This window comes from Artemia sp. Qi Xiang Cuo, chromosome 4 (assembly GCF_049724085.1).
Source record: "Artemia sp. Qi Xiang Cuo chromosome 4, ASM4972408v1, whole genome shotgun sequence".
In the NCBI taxonomy this organism is placed as follows: Eukaryota; Metazoa; Arthropoda; class Branchiopoda; order Anostraca; family Artemiidae; genus Artemia; species Artemia sp. Qi Xiang Cuo.
Genome location: NC_142797.1, coordinates 41,159,015 through 41,180,232, shown reverse-complemented (window position 1 = coordinate 41,180,232; position 21,218 = coordinate 41,159,015). Strand labels below are relative to the sequence as shown.

General features: G+C 37.6%; 1 protein-coding gene across 1 annotated transcript in view; it reads right to left on the bottom strand.

The window, feature by feature from the left end:
• rg (A kinase anchor protein rugose) overlaps positions 1 to 21,218 on the bottom strand; it is a 334,338-nt gene that overhangs the window by 272,209 nt on the left and 40,911 nt on the right. The window contains exon 3 of the mRNA XM_089088303.1: positions 7,307 to 7,411. Within this exon, the coding sequence (XP_088944429.1) occupies positions 7,307 to 7,411 (105 nt within the window). The remainder of the gene's footprint in view (positions 1 to 7,306; positions 7,412 to 21,218) is intronic.

Genomic DNA, 21,218 nt, shown 5'->3' with positions numbered 1-21,218 from the left:
AGTGAAAAATATCACCTATTTTCACGTAAAAACTCTTTGAGGAGAATGCTCAGTCAGAATTACTAATGTGTTGAAAAGCATGCCATGTAAGATGTTCCGTAATCTAATTCCTTTCTATTGGTATGAATTTTTAAATAATACGTGTTTTACGCAGTGACAAATGAGTTCTACAGGGTGGTCAAGACAAAAGAGGCCCGGTGTGCATACATAAGTACACATACTTAGAGAAAACTAAATTACAAATATATAAGGATTTTCGTTCCAAAATATATATATATCAACGTGAACAATACTTCACAAGAAATGTTGAAGGTGTTCACAATTAACTTCGATACATAGATTGGCACGTCTGGGACTGTACACCTAGCTCCTATGTTTGCATCATGCAAAGCCACCTCTCAGCGTTCCTTAGAATTTTTCGTTGATCAACAGCGCGTTTTCATTAGAAAAACAAATTTGCAATACGATTGCAAAAACCACATCAAATGATTTATGGTACCGACAATTTCTGGCATAACCATCAATCATACTGAGTGAAAATCTTTGCATAATTGTCATTTAACCCATGTGCAACTAACATACGTTTCGACTAAAAGTTTGCGATGTGAAAGGGCAGAGGCAGTCGTGGAGCCAGACGGGTCCAGTTTGTGCTTTCAATCATACCAATCAAAACCCCTTGAGTTATCCTGAATTACACAAGATATAATACGCCACCCTATTTGATCAAAAGTTGACTGTGGGGAAGGAAGAGGGGTTTAGAGGGCACCAGAGAAGTTTGTGCCCTGTGAGTGAGGCTTCCCTCACTCCAAAGTGTTTTCGAACATGCACCTTTGTAGTAAAACGTCGTAAGTCGGAAATGTGATATGTTAGATGCCAAGCTCCCAACTGGCTCCTCCAATCATACAGATTAGAAATCCTAACATGATTAATGGCTCAATCAAGGCACAGCATACTTATCTTTTTCCTAAGAAATTGACGTTGGGAGGGGGGAAATTGAGGGACAACTGGTACGCTTTATGCCTTGAATTACGGCAAACGGAAGAATTCATGAAACAAGGGAAGACGCTTATAAACAAAAAGCGACACAAATCAGATTAGAATACAAAAAAGGACATGGCAAAGCTGTCTTCAGGTGGGGGGGGGGGCAAATTTTCTGCTGTGGGGTTTTTACACTGAGGACTTTGCTATAATTCCTATACAGAATTCTTTTTATGTCTTGTTTTCTCTTTTCCGTCTCGATTTTGCGCGTGGAGATGTTAAGGCTAATTGTCCGGGGTAAATTTTCACCGGGATTGAATTGTCTACAGGGTATTTCCGTGGGGATGGAGATTTCTCCGCGGAGACGCACCAAGATTTCCTGGCATTATTTTAAAAACGATCAGAAATTAAATAAAAAAACAAGCTTTTTTCAACCGAAAGTAAGGAGCAACATAAAAACTTGAAACGAACAGAAATCATTACGTATATGAAGGGGTTGCTTCTCCTCAACACCTCGCTCTGTATGCTAAAGTTTACATTTTGTCCCAATTCTTTAAGAACGACTCCTGAAAGACAAGGGTCATTTAATTAGAACAATAAGAAGCTTTTTTAAAATTACTAAGAATAACTTTGGAATAAAGAGCGAGGTGTTGCGGGGGGGGCAACCCTATTTATATGCGTAATAATTTCTGTTCTTTTCAAGTTTTAATGTTGCTCCTTAGTTTCAGTTGAAAAAACTTGTTTTTTTTTTATTTAATAGTTATAAAGCTCATCTGTGAGGTTGACCTTCATGACCTCATTATCGGAAAATTTGACCATACATCGGAATTTGCATTTGGCTCTTATATAACAATTACTCATCTGTTGCGCAACTGAAAAAAAAAAACAATGAAGTTTTTTGCTACAACTGGTACTTAGCTAGGCCATTAAAAACAATTAGACTTGTTTGTCTTCAGATTATAGTAATAACCTTAAAAATATCAACTTCATCAGCTCTCCCTTGGTCACAGGCATGAGACTTGCTGACTCGGCAAATTTGTCACGTAGCCTGCATTTATCAAACTTTCTGGATACACTGCGAGGAAGTGTTTATAAGTTTTGCAGAGATCAATATTCAAGCAAACTTCTCCGCTAAACTCGAAAACTTTCTATCTTCTAAAAACAACGAGCATCTCGCGGAAAACCATTTATTTCTCGCTTTTAAGAAAAGTCATTAAAGCTTCGTTTAATCTATCAGATTTTCCGCCTAAAAGAACAGGCAATATCAGTGGCTCAGCAGGTACTGAATGGCAGGAAAATCAAAAAATTCTGTTCTCAAAAGATTACGAAGAGGTTTTTGCATAACATATTCTATAATAAAGGGGTGAATTCGGGTGAGTTCACTGCTGAAGTGTGTCTGTCAGTAAGCAAAATTTCTGGGTTTGTTAAAACAAAACTCAAGCTTCTTGGCAGCCTACATTGCTGCTTTCCAATACTCAGAACACTCTTAAACGCTTTTCAACTCGTAAACTCCTGAAGACCATAAGGCTTCAATGTTTTATTATTATTTTTACAAAAGGCGAAATTCTGTTAAATATAGAATATTGTAACCTATACTATCAAACCCTGTCTGTCTGTCGGTCTGGCGGTTATGTATTTCTAAAAGAGTAAAGCAACTGGCCTGAAACTCTCTAAGCGACCCTATCTGGCAGCAGAAGGTCAAGAAGAGGCCTAAGAGGGATTGAAGCTAGCTGGAAAGGAATGGTGGCAAATGAACCAATTGGGCTTGAAATTGCCGCATGTGGTTCAATATAGAAGGGCAAGGTATAGAGGGTATGGGGAGGGGAGGAAATTAACAAAATTTTGTACGTTATTTAAAGAACTCATAACAGGGGGCGAACTTTACGGTAGGGCAAGGCCAAGAAGGTCAAGGTGGTAGGTTTCTTCGAGGGTAGGGAGGGGAGCTGGGTATCAACATTTTAACAAGAAAGTGTAAAAACCTATTGAAATGCCTGAACACAGGATAGAGGAATACATCTAGAAGAAGCGTACGGGGGGAAGGGGTATACAGGGGGTAGTAATATACCACGCTTCACTTAAAGCCTAGTATTAATAGTTTATACATAACTCTTTAAAGGTTTTCCTTTCTACACGACATATATCCGTACGTCCATGGACCAAGGGAAACCCACTGCATAAGAAAAATTCGAAAAAATTGGGGTATAAAAATTATTTTTCAGAAACTTGTATCTGAAAGTTTTAGGTGCAAAAAAATCTAATCCCCCCCCAAAAACAAATTTTTTGGGAAAACAGAGGCCCGCAAACTGGGGCCAGGGCCAAGAAACACTGAGACACAAAAAATACCACGCACCATATACTACATACCACGCACCATATACCACATACCACGCACCATATAGCATCACGCAGCATATACCGCATACCAGGCACCATATACCTCATACCACGCACCATATACCACATACCACGCACCATATACCACATACCACGCACCATATACCACATACTACGCACCATATACCACATAACACGCACCATATACCACATACCACGCACCATATACCACATACCACGCACCATATACCCCATACCACGCACCATATACCACATACCACGCACCATATACCACATACCACGCACCATTTACCACATACCACACATCATTTACCACATACCACGCACCATATACCACATACCACGTACCATATACCACATACCACGCACCATATACCACATACCATGTACCATATACCACATACCACGCACCATATACCACATGCCACGCACCATCCAAAGTTCACTCATGAATCGAAACTCTTTCTTTGCTGAGAACTCGCCCGAAAAGGAAGAAACCCCGGTCAATGCTGGCAGAATTATGTGAAATGGTCAAAGCATTTTTTATGGCTTCAGACAAGTTTGGATATTTTCCTCCCTGGATCACGTTGTTCTACTTGTCGTAGATCGTTCCTGGCTCCAATGGAAATCTGGGTAACTGGACTAGCTTAAACGCGTCAACTAACATGTCCTTTTGCGTCGTGATGAATAACTTCCTGGCAACCTATAATAAACTGTGAGCAGAAACTGATTTTGAAACTTCATCGGGATGCAGAAAAGTTAACACTGTGAACAACTGCTTTCTGGCAACTTCATCAAGGATCATCTTCCGGAAATAGGGTCCAAGAGCTTGGGTTAAAAATAAGCGAACTTAGTTCACTCGAAGGAAAAGTTTTTTCAGGATTGTCAGACTTAATCATCATCAAAGCTCATGTAATTTCTGCAACTGTTGTTTCATCCTACACAACGAAAGCACCTAGGTGCATGGGCACCTTTGCTGGTTTGCTGCTCACCATGGAAGATGCTTCCGAAAGATGAAGCTGATTCGGCGTTAGCTTTATGGTAACACTCTTCCTATGTTCAGCAATTCCGGCGTTCTGCAGTAAAGCGCAGGAGCCCTTATGGCAGACAAGCGATGCATTACAGATAGAAGAGTAGAAATAGAACAGATCTCCCGGAGCGGCTCTACACCACTCTTTCATTTGGTGTCCCATCGCACCTTTCTCTTCTAACCAAGTCTCCCAGAATTTGCACTTTCCTATTCTAATTCAAACTGAAACTTCAAACCCTAAACTTTAAAAAGAAAAGAAATTAGTAGAAAAATATATAGTCTATTACCAGAAAACAAAATCGCGCAAGAAACCTGGTTTTAACACCGCCAGCTTTGTATTTTGTAATTTGAGCCATTCTCTTTTTTTCCAGTGTGTGCAACAAAGTGACCCAGAAGTGACATCCGCCTCCTAGCCTATTGATTCCAAAGGCAAAGGGGGGTCACTCCTTTTTGCTAATAGTCTGTCTGCTCTGTCCAGGCAATAACGCTGTAGCCTATGTATAAGTTTTGTCTTTCTTAGACAAGCCAAAACAGGCTCCACGAATCTCAATAAAAAACAATACAGAAAGCCGTATACTCACAGGTATTGGTAGCCTTCAGGATACGGAGCTTTAAACCAAAGCAAGAAAAGTGACTTAAGAGACCTTTATCAATTTAGGGGACCAACAGGGACCTTCACTCAATTTTAGAGACTTTTAGGGACTTTGTAGCAGGCCTGTATAAGGTTTTTATAGAAAGCAATGTTGTAGAAACTTCAAAAAGGGCTCATTCAATAGGAAACTGAAAGGGCTCATTCAATTCGAAACTGAAAGGGCTAGTGCCCTTTTTAGTAGTCAAAAATGATTGAAGGGCGACTAACCCCCCTCTTAAGCCCACCATTTCCCCAGACACATCCAATCAAAATTTTCAAATATCCATCTTTTTCAATGTTGTTTAAAGTTCTGGAAATTAGGTCTTTTAGGATATTACCCCCCCCCCCCTGAATGTGGGGGTGGAAAATGAGCGTGGGAGGGGGCCACTTCCCCCCCCCCCCATTTTTTGGTCACTTAGAAAGGGCACTAGAACTTTTAATTTCCGCTCGGATGAGCCCTCTCACGATATTCTAGGACTACAGGATCGATACGATCACCCTTGGAAAAAAATAAAAAAAATTAACACGTGTCCGTTATCTTATTCCAGCAAAAAATGCTAAACTTAACATGTTTCGTATGGGAACTTAAAACCTCAATAGTAGGATCCTCTAAAAAACCGTACCTAATGGTGTATTTTTCTGTTAATTTCCATGATGCGTAGGGGTTGTTTCCCTTTTTTTTCGAAAAAAGGCAAATTTTCTCAGGCGCTTAACTTTTGATGGGTAAGACTAAACTTAATAAACTGGGGTAAGACTAAACTTATATATTTGAAATCAGCATAAGAACCTGATTGTATTGATGTATCTATTGGTATCAAAATTCCAGATTTTAGAGTTTCGGTTACTATTGAGCCGGGTCACTCCTTACTTAGAGTTCGTTACCACGAACTGTTTCATACATCTCACAAGACATGCATCAAAGTTTAACCAATATCTTACTATTCAAAAGACTTTAATGCATAGTTCTTCGAGTACTCTACTTCGCGTAGGCCTAATATAAGAAGCAAGTACTCTTTTTCTTATAACCTAATATAAGAAGCAAGCGCATAGGCCTACATGATCCAAGCTCAAAAACTCCCACCTAACAATTAATTATTAAAAAAGTTTTGAATGCACAATTTATGACTTCCATGAAAACCAAAGTACAAGCAGTGACACAGCAAGGGGATTCTTTGAGAGGTTCAGAAATATAAAAATTATGCTTAAAGAAAACACTATTGTTGAGTCGACTATTTTCATTCGTTGCTATTTCCAGAAACTTCGCTAGACAGGTCAATATTCCCCTTGGCAGCCGTTAAGCAAAGAGAAATCCAATTAAAGGGTCAGGCATATATATATATATATATATATATATATATATATATATATATATATATATATATATATATATATATATATATATATATATATATATATATATATATATATATATATATATATATATATATATATATATATATATATATATATATATATATATATATATATATATATATATATATATATATATATATATATATATATATATATATATATATATATATATATATATATATATATATATATATATATATATATATATATATATATAAAAGTAAGTTTCCAAAGCTTTATAGTAAGCATTCCATCGTATTCTGATTATTTATTTTTTTCTAGGCACATTTGAGTTTTTATTCTTGAGACGAGCAAAAAGAGAAAGTGATTAACAAAAATGTAGATAGCATTTTCAAAACATGGAAGATTTAAAAAGTCAAGCCAACCATCCAAAGCTTAGCGACAAGCTTGGTAAACACAGAAAAGGCGAAAATAAAATAAAAAAAAAACTAAATGAGAAAATGTTATAAAGAAAAGTAAAAACCATGTTTTCTGAAAAAAGGAAAAAAAACACAGAGGGTGACAGAAAAAAAATCTAAATTATAATAGGGCGAGCCTTAAATTAACGTTTCCTGAATCTGAGCCTTGATAGAGTTTGGTCAGTCTGCCTGTGATAAGACATTTTCAAAAATTTCCAAAAATTCAATGACCGATTGGCCACTGTCTAGACTTCTGAAAAAATGTTGTAACATGTAAAGTTAGGAGACGCTGGCTAACCGCTGAAAAGCGAAAAAAAAAATCAACTTATCCATTAACCCGAAAATTTCAACGGAGGTGAAGCTTAAAATTCACCTGATAATATTCGGCAAGAAGTACAATAAAGTTATCTGACAAAGAGAACGTAAAATATGAACTGTGTTCAAAGTAATAAAACTCTTTCGATAAAAATGTAATATTTTTCTAAATCGAATTAGGAATTTATTGATCTTAAAACATACCTGTAAATTGGCAGGGCAGTAGTCTAGTAAAGCGAGCATGTGTAAAATACTTTCACTATCTTGAATGACAAAGTTTAACTCCATATCAAATTCACCACCAACGAGCTAGAATAAAGATTCTGATAATTGAAATAATGCAATGCTAAAAAAAAATTAAAAGAACTAAACAATGAAAAAGGAATAAAAATTCTACCAACATTAAAAAAAAACAATTATCTACGACGGATTAAACCGAAACAAAAGAAACAACAAAATTACTTTACAAATACGCGCTGAGTTTACTGAATTTTATGGAAAATTATGGATTTAGGCCTACTAAGTCTTGGATCAGTAAAAACCAAAACGAGGAAATATAAAAAGCTTGTTCATAAGTAAAATGGGAATACATTTCAAATGACCAAACTTAAGTTAAAAAAAAAAATGAGAAAGGAAATGACAAGCTCTAAAAATTCTACCTGCACTTAAAGACATTATCATAGCACTTAAAACAACAAAAACTAAAACGATGGAAACAAACACATTTCAATTTACCAGATATTATCAAAAGTTATAGCATAGAACAATACGTCTGAATCGGTAAAAATACAAACTGTACATCTAGCGGCTCCTCTTATCACTAAAATGACACAACAGTGTGGATAAATGTGTCTGGCTCATCTAAATCAAAACAATGAAAAACTTTCATATTATGCTTTGATTTTTGGTCCGACATATAGATAGAGACTGGTCCACGATCGGCACGTTTTGACTTTTTTAATCTCAAGGAATTTATTCAAGCGATAAAAAGTTGCTAAGTATGCCGAAGCAAAGGTAACTCATTCAAAACCATCCTTGAAAAAGACAATTAGAAATACTCCACCCCTTTTCCACCTGGATGCCTCTATCCAAGGGGTCAAGAGTGCTGAACCTTGGGCCACCCTGGTACTGGTTCGGCCGTCTCTGGCTTACTTTCGGCCACCTGACAAAAGAACAGAAAAGTGGTCAGGGGAACATTAAAACTTGTTTTTTGACTTTTAAATTAAACAGAATTTGGTCAGTATATAAAGCTACGAAATGAATTTCAGTAAGGTTTAAAACAAAACTAAAGAGCATTAATTTCAAATTATAAATTGACTGATCAACACCAAAAGTCAGCCGTTCCGCTAATCTTGTTCCACCTGTCAGTAGTTGCAGTTTTATTTCAACTTCTGTTTTTATGACACTATCCGCCTCGTCAGTTAGCGCGCAATCTCTTGCTTCAGTCTCTTTCAGAAAGTGGGCCTTAAATTCTTCAGTGGGTACTTTTTTTATAATGATAATATGGTGAACAGATTCCCTTTCTTGCTCTTCAGATCAACCAGAATTTAATCACCAGCCTTGACTTTCTCAGTGTCAAATTGGAATTTTCTGGTAGGGGGTCGTCTTCAACGTCCATACAGGAGTCTGAAGAGTTGTTATATACAGGCTCACCTACGTCAGAATCGTCACTCCAACTGCAACTCTTGTTACGAGAAACATAACTTTTGCTTTTCAGCCTTTTCACTTCTCTTGCTTTCTTCCTTTCCAGGACTAGGGATTTCTTGGCAGATACAGGTTTTGTCCCAGAAGTAATGTGTTCTTTCACAGGGGTGTAAGTAAGCACTTCTAACTTTTTCTATTTTTTTTTCTTGTTGATTTTTCGTGCTGAGCATTTAGGAAAGGGGTTTGCGTTGACGATCTCTTTCAACGAATCATCTACTGACCTTTGCTTCTCACTTAGAGACAGAACCTATTCTGTGTCTGTTTTGGGGTCTATAGTAAAGACGGAGTCTAAATGTCACAGAGGACTTACATTGAGCATAGACAATTCCCTGGTAAGGGCTTCACTAAATGTGGTAGGCATTCTGTCTGAGACATAGTGACGAAAGGAACTCATAATTCTTGAAGAAATCTTTGTTGGTTGAGTAGGCCCCACTTGCTCTGAATCCACTGATTATATTCTCAGGAGTGAAAGCCTTTGGATATGCTTTCCCCAGCAGCTCAGCAATGTTATACACTGAAATAGTTTTACGTTCATGGGCGGTCATAAAACTTGGAGCTTCCTGGTTGCAGTAGGCCTTAAGGCATACCATGACTATCATTTCTAGAGGCTGTAGTTTGTGACTAGTGTTAGGAGGGATAGTTAAAAGCACAACACCATTATTTTTAGCTACATCAAGCAATTCAATGGTGTATCTGGTTACTGATCAGGTCGTCTATTAACACCAGCACCAATCGTGGTCATCTGACCTGTTTCTGCTGACGTGACCTTCCCTTCTTACTTCTGGCCTCGCTATGCAATGATCTTACCAGGCTTGTGGATGTTTTCAGACCCGATTCGTCAACATTCCACGCGTCTTGTGGTTTGAACATGTGTTTATCTAGACCTCGCTCCAGGTTGTTAAAGAAAGCTCCTACACTGTGACTATCCGGTACTTCTATAGTCTTAATAATGGCATAAGTGTATGCAAATTTACGTGCTTCTAGGGGAGTACAGTCGAAATGCATATCAGCTATCGTTTTCAAATAAGTTTTTAGTCCTTTTTCTTGTTCCTCTGTATATATTTATCATGTGCTGCAACAGGATGTAAAAAAACTCAGGTCCAGACTCTGTAGAGGGATATTCAGCTTCTCAACTTTTTTCATGTAGTCTTGCAGCGTTCCTCTAGGGACAATCATGGCACTTCCAGAGAATCTTGCTGACTTTTTGTCGACTAAGACAGAAAAACTTTTGTTTTCTTTTCTCCTGGATCCCAGCCGCTTTTCTTTCTTCTCTCTTTTATTTTGCTTTTAAGCATTTTATCTTGAATGAAATTTAACAGGAAAGACTAAACAATTTAATTGACACGATTAAACAACGCCAGAACTAATCAAGTTTTGGGGTTTGAGCTTGCCTTCAACCTTAAAATATGCTGTTTACACAGCTTTTACAAGCATAGCCCACTTTCGGACACCTTGGCCGAACCCAACTGGGTATTGTGGCCGAACGTGGGAGTTCGCAATCCCGCGAGATGAAAAAATATTAACAGCAAACCGGTGAAGATGACACGTCTCGGAACCGGCCAAAAGACAGGCAAATAATAAGAGAATAAAACGAGAGTTTACGGCTTTTTCAGTATTCATAATTAGGCGTAATCCTTCAGACGAAAATTGAACAAAATACCAGATTTAATCATCATAAAACGTGATCCCATCTGATATTTTGGTAAAAGTATCAATTAAGGCCAGACATTTTAAAAATATACACTGCCATCTGTTAGAGCTTATATAATCCACCAGAAGCCCCCATAGGTTTTTATATTGAGATCATTTGCTTTGGCTAAATGTGGGCCAGTCTCCCCTGTACCAATTTTGATTTTTAATTTTGCCCAACTTAGAACTTTTGAATTAAATTGATCGAACAAAAAGCTGTTATCTAACCGTAATGTGATTTGTGTCCAATCGTTTTTATGGTGTTTATGTTTTCTGGAAATTGGAAGTAGGATAGTGGGTCAATTATACTATAGTGTTGCGGGAAAAGTAGAACATGGAAAACTTGTTAGTTCTTAAAAAGGACGATCCAACTGAGATAGGTAATTATCGTTCAATCTCAATTCTCTCTGTTATATCCAAAGTGCTCGAGAGAGTCATCTTCAGACGTCTGTCTCCCTTTCTGTTTGACAGTCAGCACTCTGTTTCCTTGATTTCTCCTCACCAATATTGCGTTAGGCCGAAATTTTGAACTTCTCATGCTCTAATTGACGCCACACAGTTCATACGCTCACAACTCGACCTTAAAAAAACTGTATTGGGTTTGTTTTTGGATTTTTCTAAGGCCTTTGACACGGTCGATCATAGTATTTTAATAAGTAAATTAAATAGTTATGGTATTCGTGGTGTTCCCCTCTCTTGATTTGATTCTTACCTATCCGGAAGGGTACAGGGCATGTACCTAGGTGGAGTTTCCTCTCAGCCATTAACTGCTCGGAGGGGTGTCCCGCAAGGCTCCGTTCTAGGCCCTATTTTATTTCTACTATATATCAATTATGTTATTATGGACCTGGTCCCTTCAGTGTATCCTGTACTATTTCTTGATGACAGCAACTTCTTCATTACTGGCACCAATTTACCACCGGCCATAACCTCTGCTCAAGTCCTTCTGAACAGAGTCCAGGTGTGCTGCCTTACGAATAACATGACCATTAATAGCAACAAAAAGTCAAGTAGTAATATTCAGAACCCCCTGCAACAAACACATAATCCAACCTGTTCTTGGTCTCAGGTACTCCTCCGACATTCTCCCACAAGTGGAGATTGTCAAGTTTCTTAGTGTATTTATTGATTCATGCTTGTCCTTCTCTAATCATATTTCTTACATTACAGCAGTAATTTTGAGACAAGTCGCCAGCATTAAACGTGTAAATTATTTTCTTCCTCGTGATATTCTAGTTACCCTCTATTATTCATTTATTTTTCCTTACCTTTCTTATTGCGGATCAGTTTGGAGAAATACAAACCGGTCTTTCACTAAAAAACTCAAATTTGCCCAAAACCGTGCCATTAAAGCAGTTTTTCGGCTTCCCCGTCTATATCCAATCCGTGATTTGTATTCAGATTTTGGTATAGCTCCACTTGATCAAATCATACATAAACTAAACTTATCGCTTGCTGACTCTGCTTTCCACAATAATCTTCCACCTCAACTACTAACCTATTATAACATTAATAATTCGGAAGCCCAGTGTCTCCGTTCATCCAATAGAGCCTTTATAATTCCTAAATGCGTTTCTAGTGCTGCCCAGCAATCTCCCATTTACAAATCTATTATTCAATGGAACAAAATACCCTCCAGTGTTGAACTAGCCACAAGTTTCTGCAAGCTGTACAAAAATGTAACAAAACTTGATAATATAATTTAACCTTTCCATTTTTAACGAATTTTCTTTAATTACCCATGTTTTATTCTTCTTCTTTTTCAGTGTTATTGTAATTTTTTTTTTTTTTTTTTTTGGTCCTTAACAATTTCTCTTCTAGGATCTTTATCGTTATTGATGTTTATGTTATTTTTTTATTAGAATAAATTGAATTGAATTGAAAATGCTAAAGGCCGAGTTTTAGGACGAGTTTCAAAGGACCTCGGGAAGCATTTATAAGTCTCCCCCCTCTATCACAGAATCATTTGCCCCACTCTAGATGCTGCCAATGCCCATGTTTGTTAGTATAGTAGTCGTATATAGGACAGTCAAAATAGAGCATGTACTTCAGTAGAATGCAGTGTTCACCGACGAGGTCTGTTCGAAAAATACCCTCAGCTTTGTTGGATAGACGGAGTTGGATACGGAGACTTGAAAACATTCTTTTTTGTAAAAATTCGGCATAGATTTTTTTTCTCAGCACGAGGCAGTACATATAAAGATTGGTCGGTATCAAAAAGTTAAGAATCGAGTCGTTCTTACATGCGAAATTCGGGAAATTTCATGAATATTTTTGAACGTCCCGATGTTGTAAAAATAGACTTTTTGTCAGTATTTTCAATGGTATACCATTGTGTTTATTCATCATAATTACGTGCAATTTCAGCATATCTGACACAGGTATAATTGGGACACAAATCATTTGATAGCTAAAAGAATGAAAACGTTCAGTTTATTAGGTGTCTGACGAACCTTAGGTCATTGGACTTGTATTCCTTTTTGAAATCATAATTAATTTAGAAGCTTTTTCACAAAATAAGTTTTTCAAAGGAAAGTAAAGGGCTACAATAACCTAAGACGAGCGGAAATAAAGTCAAATAGTAATTCGAGTGTAAAATAAACATAAACCACTGTCAATGGATTAGTAAAACCTAAAACGAACAGAAATTACAACAGTTAATCATGTTGAACTCAGAACGAACAGAAAATACCACAACCAGGAGTCAGATTAACGCCCTCTTTCCCTTGTAAAGACCAGAACGTCACTTACGCTTTACTGAAAGCAATTCTTACTTCGAGCTTTAATGAAATGCAGATTGAAGTATAGAGATACTCATTCCTGAAAGTCTCAGTAATTTTGTATTTACTAACGTTATAAAAGTGAAAACTTTTAAAATGTATTTTGTTTTCAGTAAAGAGCAAACGACATTCTGGCCTATGTTAGGAATAGCAGACGCAAGTCCTACTCCTGTTTGTGATGATTTTTGCTCGTTTTGAATTTAACCTGATTGTTTGTTATAATTTCTGTTCGTTTTGAATTTAACTTGATTGTTTGTTATAATTTCTGCTCGTTTGGGTTTCGCTTGTCTATTGATAGTGATTAATTAAAAAAACTTCTTCCACAAAATAAGTTTCTTAAAAAAAGTAAAGAATTCTATTAAACCAAAAATGAACAAAAAAAAGAATAAAATAATCTAACAAGCATACAACTACCACAAATCAGTATCAATAAACAAATGAAACCCAAAACTAACATAAATTAAAATATATATCGGAGTCAAACTCGAAACAAGCATAAATTAATATAAGTAGGGTTCTCAAACCCTATGCTTTCTAAAAGCCAGAATATAAGTTGCACTTTACTAAAAAATTTCAAATAAATTTACAGAAAAAAAAATGTACAACCTTTGCCCCGGGGCTGTGGGGGGTTTATCGTCCTCAAAGACATAATTTCCAGAACTTTCAAATACATTGAACCAAATGGCAATCTCAAAATTTTGATTGGATGTGTTTGGGGAAATGGTGGGCGTCAGAGGGAGTTTAGTTGCCTCCCAATCACTTTCAACTATTTAAAAGGGCAGTATTCCTTTAAATTTCGAATCGAATGAGCCCTTTTTGAAGTTTCTACGACAAAACTTTCTATAAAAATCTTATATGCCCCCCAGGGCAAAACTTACAACCCTTGTCCTGAGGGCTGTGGGGGGTTGTCATCCTCAAAGACATAATTTCCAGAACTTTCAACTACGTTGAAAGAAATGGTTGTCTCAAAATTTTGATGGGATGTGTTTAGGGATAGGGTGGGAGTGACAGGGGGATTAATCACCCTCTAATCACTTTCGACTTTTAAAAAGGGCACTAGCCCTTTCAATTTCCAATTGAGTGAACCCTTTTTGAAATTTTTACAATAGCGCTATCTATAAAAACCTTATATGGCCCCAGGGCATAACTTACAACCCTTGCCCTAGGGGGTGTGTGGGGGGGGGGGGGTTGTCATCCTCAAAGACATGATTTCCAGAGCTTTCAAATACGTCGAACACAATGGCTATCTCAAAATTTTGATTCGGTGTGTTTGGGGAAATGGTGAGCATGAAAGGGAGGTTAGTTGCCCTCAAATCACTTTCTACTGTTAAAAAGGGCACTAGCCCTTTCAATTTCCAATCGAATGAGCCCTTTTTGAAGTTTCTGCGACAATACTATCCATAAAAACCTTACATGCCCCCAGGGCATAACTTACAACCCTTGCCCTGAGGGTTGTGGGGGGGGTCATACTAAAAGACCTAATTTCCAAAACTTTAAACTACGTTGAACCAAATGGCTATTTCAAAATTTTGATTGGATGTGTTTGGGGAAATGGTGGGCATGAGAGGGGGGTTAGTTGCCCTCCAATCACTTTCTATTATTAAAACGTGCACTAGACCTTACAATTTCCAATCGAATGAGCCCTTTTTAAAGTTTCTACGACAACACTTTCTAGAAAAACCTTATATGCCCCCAGGGCATAACTTACAACCCTAACCATGAGGGCTTGGGGGGGGGGGCGGGGTATTCACTCTCAAAGACATAATGTCCAGTAGAACAAAATGGCTATCTCTAAATTTTTATTGGATTTGTTTGAGGAAATGGTGGCCGTGGGAGGGGGGTTAGTGGCCCTCCAATTACTTTTGCCTATTAAAAAGGGCACTAGCCCTTTCAATTTTCAATTGAATGAGCCCTTTTTGAAGTTCCCTTTTTGAAGTTGCTGTCTGCAAAAACCGTATATGCCCCCAGGGCATAACTTACAACCATTGCCCTGAGGGTTGTGTGTGTGGGGGTGTCATCCTCAAAGACCAAATTCCCAAAACTTTAAACTACGTTCAACAAAATGGTTATCTCAAAATTTTGATTGGATGTGTTTGGGGAAATGATGGGCGTAATAGTCACTTTTGACCACAGTTCATTTAATTATCCAGTATGATCATTCCCTATCTCACCCATTATAAAAACCCGGACCGGGGTGCGAGTGCTCCAGAGAACGTAGAAACATAAGCGGCGTCAGATCTTTTCACGGGTAGACAAGTCAGACGCGAAACAATCGGAAACAAGTGAAAATCCGCTATTACGAATAATGCACTTTACGCGAAACAATCGGAAACAAGTGGAAACCCGCTATTAATAACTGCACGAAGAAGTGGGAGGAGCTTTTTGTTCGACCGAGAACGAAGACCAGAAATGATCTGCGATAAGCTTACTGGATAATTATATGAACTGTGCTTTCGACTATTAAAAAGGGCACTAGCCTTTTGAATTTCCAATCGAATGAGCCCTTCTGAAATTTCTACGACAAAGCTTTCTATGATTAAATAAAAAAACAAGTTTTTTTAACTGAAAGTAAGGAGCGACGTTAAAGCTTAAAACGAACCGAAATCATTCATTATATGAAAGGGGCTGTCCCCTCCTCAACGACTCGCTCTTTACGCTAAGTTTTTTTATTGTTAAAAAAAGTTTTTTTTATGTTTTTTTTACTGTTTAAGTTTTTTATTGTTAAAAAAAAGAGTTGTAAGAAAGTCAAAATTTACCGTAAAGAACGAGAATTGTAGGAGGGGACATCCCCTTTCATATACGGAATAATTTATGTTTGTTTTAACGTCGCTCCTTACTTTCAGTTAAAAAAAACTTGTTTTTTTATTTAATTTTTGAACGTTTTTGAATTAATGAGATTTTGATTTTGGCTCACCGTACATGAATAATTAAAACTAAATTGGCATTTTAATTTTATTTGGTTAAACGGCTGTCTCGAACGTTGTTCAATTTTATTTACGAACGTTTTTATTAGTAATGAATATACGTAACTTACATAACGAACTTCTATATTCATTTTATTTTTTGTAGGTATATTAGGGGGTTCACCCCCTAGTCAATACCTCGCTCTTTACGCTAAAGTTCGAATTTTTTTCTAATTCTTTAAAAATTGGAACAGACCCTTAATCACAAAGACCGTTAATTAGAATAAATAGCTCTTATGACAGTACTAAAAAATCTTTGGCTTAAAGAGCGAGGTATTACCTAGGGGGCGATCCCAATCATATACGTAATATTTTCTGTTTGCTTTAAGTTTTGATGTTGCTCCTTACTTTCAGCTGAAAAACTTGTATTTTTTAATGTAATTTCTGATATTTTTTTAAATAATGCTGGGAAATCTAGCGCTCCCTTCATAGCAATGTTCCTTCCCACATGAAACCTTCCTCCATGTAAAGATCTTCCTACATAAACCCCGACCCTCCCCCCCCCCCACTGCCCGAAAAAGTCTCCCTGAAAACGTCTGTATACTTCCCAATAACCAATACTATATGCTAACATTGGGTGAAGTTCATAACTTTCAGCCCTCCCCCCCAGAGACTTTGGGGGATTAAGTCATCATAAAAGACATTGTTATCATATTTTCGACCATGCTGAACTAAATGGCTATCTCAAAATTTTGATCGGGTGACTTTAGGAAAAAATGAGCGTGGGAGGGGTCTAGTTGCCCTCCATTTTTTTGGTCAATTAAAAATGACACTAGAACCTTTAGTTTCCGTTCCAATGAGCCCTCCCACGATATTCTAGGAGCACTGGTTCAATACGATCACCCCTGGGAAAAAACACGCATCCGTGATCTTTCTTCCGGCAAAACATACAAAATTCCACATTTTTGCGGATAGGAGCTTGAAACCTCTCCAGTGGGGTTCCCTGATACGCTGAACCTGATGGTGTGATTTTCATTAAGGCTCAATAACTTTTAGGGGGCCTTTCCCCCCTTTTCAAAAATCAGCCAAATTTTATCAGGCGCGTAACTTGATGGGTAGGACTAAAATTGATGAAACTTATATATTTGGAATCAGCATTAAAATCTAATTCTTTTGATGTATCTATTGGCATCAAAAAACCGTTTTTAAGATTTATGGTTACTATTGACCCGGGTCACTCCTTACTTACAGTTCGTTACCATGAACTGTTTGAAAACCGTATATGCCGCCAGAGCATAACTTACATCCCTTGCCCTGAGGGCTATGGGGGATTGTCCTCCTCTAGGATATAATTTTTAGATCTTTAAACTATGTTGAACAAAATGGCTATCTCAAAATTTTTATTGGATTTTTGGGGAAATGTGGGCGTGGAAGGGATGTCAGTTGCATTGCAGTCACTTTCGGCAATTAAAAAGGGTACAAGCCTTTCCAATTTCTAATCGAATAAGCCCTTTTCGAAGTTTTTACGACAACTCCTTCGATACGAACTGCCCTGGTCTAAACCAAAAAAAAAAAATAATAAATAATACATTGTGCCAACATCGTTCTTTACTTAGGCAGCACTATTGCGCTGCCTATGATTCATGTTCGTTTTAAATTTGCAATAACATTCCACTTTATTTCCACTCGTCTTGGATTTAATGTAGCGCTTTCCTATTTTTTGAAAACTTCTTTTGGGTAAAAATTTTTTGAGCCAATTTCTGTTCGTTTCAAATTGACATAGTTGTTTTATTGGTCAATAAAAAGCAGTATTTGTACTTTTTAGGTTTTTCTCCTTATGAATACAAATTTTGGCTTGCTGTTTATAAATTGGAGACGGACTGTTCGTCTCCGATATGTAGTAACTCTCTAAAGGACTGCAGTGAGCGTTACCACCTACGTGGCCACTGTTCGACAGTCTACAGCTTGACGAGCTTAAAAATCGGAAACAGGAGAAACTTTGTTTCAAATACAGAGAGCAAAGCAAATTCGATGAAAGCAATTTATGAAACTGGGGACGCAAATGATTTTTACTATATAAGCAGCTTAGGTAATCCTGACACTTTGCATGAACTGGCCGCCTGAAAGAATTGAAGACACGATGAAAGCTGTATGTTTTATTTGCTAAGTTTGATTCGCTCATGATGTTGATTCGCTCAGTTTCAACAGCTTTTGCATAGCATACACGAGGAAGCAGACACCCAAATGGCTCTGCACGTTTTCTTTTGTTTCAGTAAATACGTGACTGTTTTCCCTAAAGATACTAAAGTTGTTGTGATACTGGTGAACCAATTCCCTTGTCTCTCTAACATTTTTCCTGAGGAAAATTTTGTACCTCGATTCCTTGTGAAGTTTCCAAATTGTATGTCCCAATAAGAGAACGGAGAAGTAAATGTTAATCATTCCGGTATTCATTCACTGTATTTTGGGCTGTGACACAACGAGTTAGTTTTTCTCGAAACGAAAACGAACATTCTTTCTGGCCGCAAAGAAGAGCAGTATGTACATGGAGATTGAGTGTGCAATTCAGATGTTCAGAAGGAAAACTGATTAGGAAAGGATCCTAATCAGTTTTCCCCCAGTGATTTACGAATACACTATTAAACTCGTAAGGAGCTAAAAACGTTACCTCCTACAGTCGAGGAGTTTGTGGAATGTTGTAAGCAGTCTTAATATCATCTTGCATTCTGGAATGCCTCATTGATTTTAAGACCATGTTTACCAAGTCCTTTGATTTAAGGATAGCAATTTTCGGCACAATATGTTATTGTTGTTGTTTCTAGTGCTTCTTCGCTCCCGACAGTACATCCACAATTCTTTTGTGAGTTCAGGAAAATGTGCACCAAGAACTGCAAATGCCTCCCTTGAGTTCGTGATGTTTTGTGTACTTATACCACAGAGTAATAATTCGCCTAAAGATGTGTTTGTGGTCATTTCCTTAGATTCTTTTTCTTTTTATCACTTTTCCTTTAAATCTTTCCCTTTTTTATCACTAAAAGTTCCATTTCTGCAGCGGATTTTTTTTATTTTGGACGTACTTCTGCTGATGCTAGGATTTAATATGTGTGCACTTCAATTTATTTCATGTGGCTTCTCTTTTGACATCGCTAACGGAATTGGGTTGCGAACGTATCCCCCCTTCCTGTGCAGCCCCAATTGCTCTGCTCGTCCTTCTTTGAAAATATTCCTAATAAAAGTATAGAAAGGTTGGTTTCTGGTGTCACCCCTTAGGTATGTTTCATAATGTGCAGTTAGTGAGCTAGATCTGATTATGCTGACCATTTTTTTTCTTTTCTCTCTTGGTACCTTATTCTATATCACATTTAGACCCCGGCGCCACGCTGGCGCATCGACCGGACGCCGCCAACGAGAGGCCCGGTTGACCGCCACTGAAGTGTCGCAATGCCACCGGCGCGCCTTGCACGCGCCGCCACCGGGAGAGCCGATGAAACTCGTATCGAACTAAATATGTGTGCGTGACTTATTTCACGCGCCTTATTGCAAGCGAAAAAGTAGTTTGCCCCTCGCTCTAAAGTACAAGTTGGATTCCAAGTGAAGGGCTAATCCCAGAACTTATCTCTTGTTGAGGCTTGTAATATGGCCAAATTTTAGTCAGGTATCTGGACAGAATGCGGCCTCGCAGAACCGATGTTGTAAATCTGATCTGCTTATCCACTAAACGCCGTTTTTCAAGAGCAACCGAAACTCCATCAAGATCAACTTTAAGTCCTCGGGAAGAGAACGTCTTGAATAATACGATATCTGACTTTTCAGTGTTAAACTTGAGATTTATCTTTATTAATCTCGACTCAAAGTAGACATTTTTTCTCAAACTCCTGTACCGCACGGCTGGGGTTGAAGACATCATCTGCCCAAGCAATAAGAGATATATCTATACATTCGAAAATACAAGAGGAAACCATTTGGGACTGTGCGTCAAGTTACAGTTATGAAACTTGATTAGGAATGTAAGGGCACCTTGCCTTGCACCACGGTGGGCATGTATGACTACCTCTGTAATTGTTCCGTAAGGGAATTTGATTATGACGATTAGATAACTATACATGTTATACAAAGTACGAATAACGCAAATACTGACCCCGTGTCTGTAAATTTCAATGAGGATATGCGCGTGAATTATCGAATAAAAAACACGACTGACAACAGGGCTCCCTAGAACATGTGACTTCCGACTTAGCAGCATAAACCTGAATTGATGACAGTGCAGTCAGTGCATGAGTACACACTATTCCTTTCTAAAGCCCAAATTAGTGTGGAGGCATATAACGTTTATTAATAAGTTCAGGTATTATCACTTTATCAAACATTTTACAACAAGCTGTAGCTACCATTAATAGCCGATATGAAGAGCTAACATTTAAGGGTTTATTCTTCTTGGGACAGGAGTAAGGTAGCCAATTGAACACGAAGAAGGAAATGTTCCCTTTTTGAATATAATTTAGAATAGTAAAGTTGGGAAAAAAGCGATGGAGTTCCAAGTAGCAGGTGTTTCGCACAAACGTTATCTGCATTTCTCGAGAGACTTCTTGATTTTATGGCTTACATTATAAACATCAGAAACAGATACAGTAAACGCTGATTTGACCTCTTTCGAAAGTATTTGCTCAAGTATGACTTTGCAAGGGTTTTCTATTAATGAGACAGGTTTTGAAAACTTTTTCGAGTAATGTTGCTCTCGTAAATCGGAGGAGGGATGTGAGATGAGTGATAGGACTTTTCTCTTCGTTTATGTGTTAAGTTTTTTCCCACAGAAGTCATGCATTACTAACAATTTTTTCAAAAAAAATCGGCGTTAATAGTACCTCCAAGCCTCGTCGTAAGAGTATGCACATGGTGCCTTCTGCTTAGTTCAACACCCCCTCGACAAGCGCTGAAAATTTCAACTTTATACTCTAATTCGTTCCTGAGATGTTGCTTTCGCGATCATTTGACAACCTACATGTACATAATGGGTTTTGATTTGGTTCAAAATTCCCTGAA